The sequence below is a fragment of the Calypte anna genome, chromosome 1, assembly GCF_003957555.1.
Source record: "Calypte anna isolate BGI_N300 chromosome 1, bCalAnn1_v1.p, whole genome shotgun sequence".
NCBI lineage: Eukaryota > Metazoa > Chordata > Aves > Apodiformes > Trochilidae > Calypte > Calypte anna.
This window is the reverse complement of record NC_044244.1, coordinates 61,316,666-61,323,323: the sequence shown is the minus strand read 5'-3', so window position 1 is coordinate 61,323,323 and position 6,658 is coordinate 61,316,666. Positions and strand designations below refer to the sequence as shown.

The following is a 6,658-nucleotide window of genomic DNA, read 5'->3' as shown; positions in this document are numbered from 1 at the left end:
GCACTGTATGTTGGGGGCCTTCTCAGGTAACTACCACTTGTAATAGCAACGTCTGCAGTTTACCAGTCTGTCATATAGGAGGGGCGAAATATTTGTCTTTGTTACATCAGTAGTATAGGGTGAGATCTCCACACCTTTAAAAATATATATTTATACAACTAGAGAGGTGACTTAAACATTTCTATGTATTAGTTCATCTTATTGACTCATACATGTCTAAGAATGAAATATGTTCTTGGGGATTTAAGGAAGATTACCACCCAACTTTAAAAAAAAAAAAAAAAAAAAAAAAAGCCTTACAACCACTGCTCCTTTCAATACAGAAACCTGAACTACATATACTTTGATTTACAAAACCCCATCCTCATGTTCACTTGTGAAGCAAGGAGGGAGGGAAGATCAGACAACCTTGCAGCAGCATTCGGCTTTGCTAAGTGTTCCATAGCATCTTAAATATTATGTACAGTCTTTCTGAAAAGATACAAACTGGCTTCAGAGTTTGTGGAATTGTAGCAGTAAAACCCAAAACAGTTCTAGGGAATAGTCTTTTGGCAGCATAGCAGGTGTCCAAAGTGAACAGTCACTTTTCTAGTATTTTTCCAGAGAATAAGAGGATTTGTATAACCTTCTGCAGCTATTCAGTGAAGTCACCACTCTTCTTGGGGGGAGACTGTTGGAGACTGTGGTCCTTCTTGTTCTGGCTTTTCAGTGGCAGACTTCTTATTGCTACAGCAAGGCTTGAAGAGATGAGTGTCTATGAGGACTTCCCCAAAACGCCCTTTGTAAATAATTCCACAGCAGACCTTTTGCCTGGAAGAAATGGCAGGGAGAGACACAGATGGTTTGTGTGTTTAGAATATACAAAACTTAAAGATATGCTAAAAATCAGTTTGACTCGAGACATTCCTTTTCTGAGCCTCCAGCTCAGAGGACAGGAGGAAAAAGGCTGCTCAAAGAGAAAACAAGTCTGTTTAAATCCACAACACTGCTTTGGGAAAGAAGACAAATAAGAAAAACATACCACCAAACAGATGTCTATACAAAACTAACTCTCCCATTTTGCTTCCCAGGGAAGTTTCAGATACATGGCCATCTGGGCTGAAATAACCTTGACTACAATGGACAAGCAAACACTATTTGAGAGGAGGTAGCAAAGTCACAACAGTTTCAACAAAGCAATTAGATAAACAAGGAATTACTCTGTCACAACAGGCAGTAAAAGATAAACTCACCACCTCCCAGAAAATCTTGTGGTTTTCCTCCCACTACAGATCTGACTTTTTCTTTTTTTTTAATGACTACCATAACAAGTCAACCAAATCAAACAGTAAGTTTTGCTGTGAAGCTGAAAGCACTGTTGTACTCAGTAACACACAGCATCTAGAGAGAGCAGTTTTAAGGCAAGATAATGACATATTAGGAATATTTTCTGTTTCTCCACAAAATGCAAAAATATTTTCCAGCAACTGTATTAGTATTTAGGGAACTGGAGGAAGATAGCGGAAAATCTTAAAACACATGACATTTCTTTCCAAGAAAAACAGATACTGTGCAACTCTGACTTAAATTACATTTTTAAAATAAATTAAATTCAGCAGCAGCAAATTCCTGACGAAGCAGAATCAAGTACTGTGTACATGAAGTGAATTGCTATCTGCAGAGCACACATTCCATTGCTTTTTACCTTTTCCAATATGTGAGATCTAAAAAGGAGAAAACTGGTGTTCTGCTGGACCCAGCGTTCATTTCTGTGTCAGAGCCATCGTCAGACTGGTTACTGTAACAGGGTGACTGAGCTGGAGAGGCACTTGAAGTGGTGCTATGGGCATCAGAATCTATAGAGGAAAGAATAAATCCAAGAATCAGGACACAAATCCAGTGACTCATCCTATTCCTGACTTGTAAAAAATTGCATGCTGATTGGGAAGACATTTTTTTTTTAATTAACAAGAAGCAATGATAAGTAATTTTTCACTTGCCCCTTCTAGATTTCAGTAGAAACTATCTGTCAGCATTTGGGAGACAGACCTCAGAACTGGAGAGGTCCTTGTAGACAAGGGACTGCTAAGAGGTCCAGGATCAGGCTCAGTTCCTGGCTATCAGACACAGCCTGCACAGGCCACGCTTTGGACAAGATCCTAATCTCCCTTGGCAACCCTGCAAGATCCTTGAAGATGATGAGGATCTGTGCTTCAGACCAACACGTTCTCTCCTGCTGTATATCTTCTCTCTTACCCATTCAAGTCTTGCAAAGCTCTTCTAATCAGTGCAATGGGTTCAGACAGTACAGAGCTTTTGCTGGATCGAGACTATGAACCATGGATTTAGTGCAGACACACACCCTGAGAGGGTTTACTGGCCTGCCTTTTAGTTATAATCTCTAGCACCTAGAGCAGCACAAGTAGATTAACTAGAGCATGTTGAATAAAGAGATAGAAGGTCTTTGGGTCAGGGCCTTTACTCATTTCTTCAGAAAGCTTTACCTTCAGGCCAAGTAGGATAAGAGAGACAAAACACCAAGTCAACAACAGTTAAGAAGCCAGGAAGCTTGCTTTAGAGGAAAAATCTGAAGTACCAAAATATGTTTAGAACATAGCTGGCAGATGGTTTTCTTACAAAGCTATGAATATAAACCTATTTGAAGAGTCTAAATAAATGCTAGTGCAATCACCAAGACCAGCAGAGGAAGGCGTAAGGTGGAAACATGGTAGGAATTTAAATGAGGGGTAAAAAAAGTAATCTAGGATAAATAAATCAGTCTAAAGACTGATGGTGGTATCAACAGTACAGTGGACATAGTGCATTACTGAAAAGCAGGGTAAAAACCTCTTCCAACTTCAGAGTCAATTAGGGTCTTGCCCAAGTAGTTTATTCTTCACTCATTTCCACATGAGACATAAGTGACAACTGCCCACACTTTCAACCCAGGCTCCCCACCCTCCCTCATTGCTTCCTCACCCATCTTGCAGCCCACTGTGCATACAAGCTCTTCCCTCTCATTCCACACCCTCCCCAAGCCCTCAGAGGAAGCAAACTATGTTAAGGAAGACCAAATTTTATTGCCAAAATCTCTTTGAATCCACTTACTGTGTCGCTTGAATTCCTTTTGCAGTTTGCTGATTTGATTGCTCTTTATTCTGCTTCCAGAGAGAGTTTTCATTTTCTTTGGTTTCAATGTTGTTTTAAGACTGGGTCCAGCCCTGGCATCTACAACCTAGAACACAGAAAACACATGTATCATACTTGTGCATCATGCTCAGACACTGCCCAAAACAAGGAACCTGTACAGACCTAGCTGAAGGTGTACAAAACCAGTTTAGTTAAACAAAGGCAGTTCTGTGCAACAACATTATTATGTTTCATTTAAATCTGGTTTATAAGAGGCTGAGCCTGTATGAAAGTGCAGCTATTTAGTACAAAAAGCACATGCCTTTTAACATTTGCCTTCCATTTAGTAGACAACAGGTGCTTAACCCATTATAAGTTCAGTTAGGATTATCTACCAAGCATTCACCCTGGAGTTTGATTATTTTTTTTTTTAATCATCAATCTAACTTTTAAATAAAGCGAGCAGTAGCAATTACCCGAGTTCTGACTCGCATTGCCATCCAGGCTTCCTGCATAAAGGTTATAACATACACAAAAAATCCTGATCATCTAACCAGCATTAGGCCCAAACTAGATTAGATGTATGAAAACAGAATATATGAGTGGGAATAGCTGTGAGATATTAGGTACTGCAATTATGGGACTAAACCACTTTGATTTATGTGTTGCTTGAGCAAGTCACCTTGCTTGTTCAAACAATTAAAAAAAAAACCACAAAAAACCCAAAACCAAACACATTAAGGAAGGAGTGATCCATTTTGGGTAGAGGCTAAATTTGAACATTTTGAGTGTCTTAAGAGACTTTTGGACAAAATTCTGAGATTGTGAAAGAAAGCAAATACAAGGTAAGTTAGTCTGTGACTCCATCCTGGACTTGTATAATCACCATCTGCATGTAAGCCAAATGAAAACAGGTAAGAGCCATGTAACAGGCAACACTCCAGAAGGATTTAGAGATGCTGAGGGTGGAGAGGATAGGGAAAATAGCAAACCCCAAATCCTTGTCAGCACTTCCCCTCTCTAGCAGGATAGACTAAGGCAGAAACAAGTTGCTTTTGGCTTGGAGAAGAAATAAATTACTAACATGATTCCAGTTTTTTTTTGATCCTGCTGGCAATTTTTTCCATCTTTTCACCAAAAGGACACAGGCATTGCAAATATCTCCTGAGCGGGCCTCATGAAGCCTGGTAAAAACAAAAATCACATGACAACAGTTAAGAAAAGCCAGAAGCATAAAAACAGAGTTCTTGAGTTCTGTTTTGTAGGCATTACAATTGGTTGATTTCATTGGAGAGAAAGGGAGGCAGAATAATCATATTCCTGGAATATAAATTTGGGAACAGACCTCAGACATGTGACAAAAACTGATTCAGCTCTTAACTTTCTCACAGAGCTTCAAGGATGAATAACAAACACCTCACACACTCCTGCATAAGCATAGGATAAGGTTTCAGACCTGCTCCCTTTAACAAACTTTATTCAGAAATCATCTCTACTGCTAATCCATGCTGAAAGAAATATAAAGGGGATACACTGGAGAATTTTTTAACTCTTTAAATGGGAAGACTTTGAAGAATTTATAGATGAACAGGACAGGCTCAGGTCAGCTGTTAACTGCTCGGTGTTATGACTGCATTTTTACCTTGGCAAACATATTTCAGATAGCACAAGACCAAAGGCCCTGTAACACTGGAAAGCTTCTTCACTGTGGTTAACAAAAAGCACACGACAAAAAACACACCCAAACCATGGGACTATACATAGTCTTGCCACTGCCAAGGTTAGTAGCCAAGAAATATGACAAGAAGATTGTCGGGACCAGATTTATGTACAAAAATCCATGGTAAATACAAAGCACTATAAAGCTTTGGGTTTGTCCATTCAATATTTAAAAAGGGTGTGTCTAGAAAAAGGCAAAGAAGAGGGTAATATTTCTAAAGATTGCAAAGATTTACATATTTGAAGTTAGGCACTTGAGAGCAGAAATACTGGTATGTTCATATAGTTTTAATATGCATCAACTGTCCACTTGGGCCTGAGGTTTTGAGGAGAGGTGATCCAACAAAAGTAGAAAGAAAAAGAAGAAAATATCTGCAGACCATAGTTTTTTTTCCAGGAGAAATAGTTTCATGAAAAATTATTCTATAAGCAGAAGAAATTCTAAATGCCTCAGAAAAAAATTTAGAACTAGCAAAGTAAAAATATCAAAAACAATTGCAAGCTATTACAGAATATTTTGTTTTGCTGACAATTCAGGGATACAAAATTTCAAAGTTCTTAGGAAATATAGTTAAAAGGTCACAGCAGCTGGTACAAGAAATCACTGGTATTTAGTTTTGCTTATAAATGCATTCAAGTAACTTTATGCACAATATTACCTAACTGGAAATCTAAGTACTTGATGCTCGCTTTCTACCAGAGTGGTAATGACATCTTGATATACCCTCTTTGTACAGAGGCACCAACACCCCAAGCAAGCTACTGTGCAGAAGCCCTGCTGGAGCTGCTTAATATTTACCCATCGAATTTTGTTTAAGATTCTTGAACCTTCAGATCCAGGGATAATGTTCATGGATCCACGCTCTTTACCATCTTGGATGGGAATTTACACCTCCTCTAAGGAACAGGCACAAAACACACGGTCTGAGAGCAGCGTTAAATCCTGCACATGCTGTGAGGTGGGAGAGGCACGAGACTGACCCTTCAGTGTAATGAACTACAGCAGCTCTCCATTCACAACAGTAGCAGAAAACCAAATGGTACTGCACACAGCAGCAGAGGATTCAACCTCTCCTAGCCTGGCCAGGAAAGCTGTGAAGAAGCTGAAGCCAGCTGTCCCCCCAAACCCATCTCTGCTAACCTCATCTTTCAGTCATGCAGAGCAAGAGGGACACAGCAGGTCAGGTTTGCAGCCCTGAGATCAACACCATGGCTGAACGCAGTGTTGACAAAAGAAGGAATCTTACCCAAAACAATTCTGGAAATCCTTTTCATAACGTTTGCTGTCAGTGAAACGAGAACTGGATGACTTAGCTCTGCAAATACAGCAGCCTTCTATACTCCGATACATCTTCGGTTTGTGAAAGCCAAACATCTTTTCCTCCCAGCTGTAACCTGTGAAAACAAACAGGAACAGGCATTACTTATGTTAAGTTACTGAAAGAAAAACCCATGCAATTCACAGGACAATCCAAAAGTAAATTCTTATTCAGGATGGGAAACCGATAGATTAAGCCATAGCTCTATTCCACACTGCCCCCCCAGAAGACCAGGTGCACCTAGAATACACTTTCTAAGAAGAAAAAAAAATATTAACAATGGCTGGAGTAATCAGCAATTCCCAGCAGGACTCATGACAAGCTCATTGACTGCACGATGTTACTCTAAGGGCACATCTACAACAGCACAGCCCAGGGGTGTGAATGCAGCTGACCTGGCTGTCGCAGTTCGAGATTGTACTGCCTCACCTGGCTAATGAAAGCCCTAAGTACCTGGCAAAACAGACCACAGGACAGGCTACATGACCCTGTCCCAGCCCCTGGGGTAAGTA

General features: G+C 40.0%; 1 protein-coding gene across 1 annotated transcript; it reads right to left on the bottom strand.

Annotated features, from left to right (window-relative positions):
* Positions 1 to 446: 446 nt before the first annotated feature.
* On the bottom strand, positions 447 to 6,214 carry SINHCAF (SIN3-HDAC complex associated factor). The gene is made up of 5 exons (XM_030460604.1): positions 6,075 to 6,214; positions 4,193 to 4,292; positions 3,088 to 3,214; positions 1,685 to 1,835; positions 447 to 810 (listed from the first exon to the last, which is right to left on the bottom strand). The coding sequence occupies exons 1-5, from the start codon at positions 6,200 to 6,202 to the stop codon at positions 648 to 650; spliced, it is 669 nt and encodes a 222-aa protein (XP_030316464.1). The 5' UTR covers positions 6,203 to 6,214; the 3' UTR covers positions 447 to 647.
* Between the last annotated feature and the right edge of the window lie 444 nt (positions 6,215 to 6,658).

Coding starts and splice junctions, on each gene's coding strand:
- SINHCAF (XM_030460604.1), bottom strand. CDS start 6,202: ATGTTTGGCTTTCACAAACCGAAGATGTATCGGAGTATAGAAGGCTGC. Junction 4,293..6,074: donor GATTTCCAGAATTGTTTTGG/GTAAGATTCCTT, acceptor TGTTTTTACCAG/GCTTCATGAGGCCCGCTCAG. Junction 811..1,684: donor GATCTCACATATTGGAAAAG/GTAAAAAGCAAT, acceptor CATTTCTTCCAG/GCAAAAGGTCTGCTGTGGAA.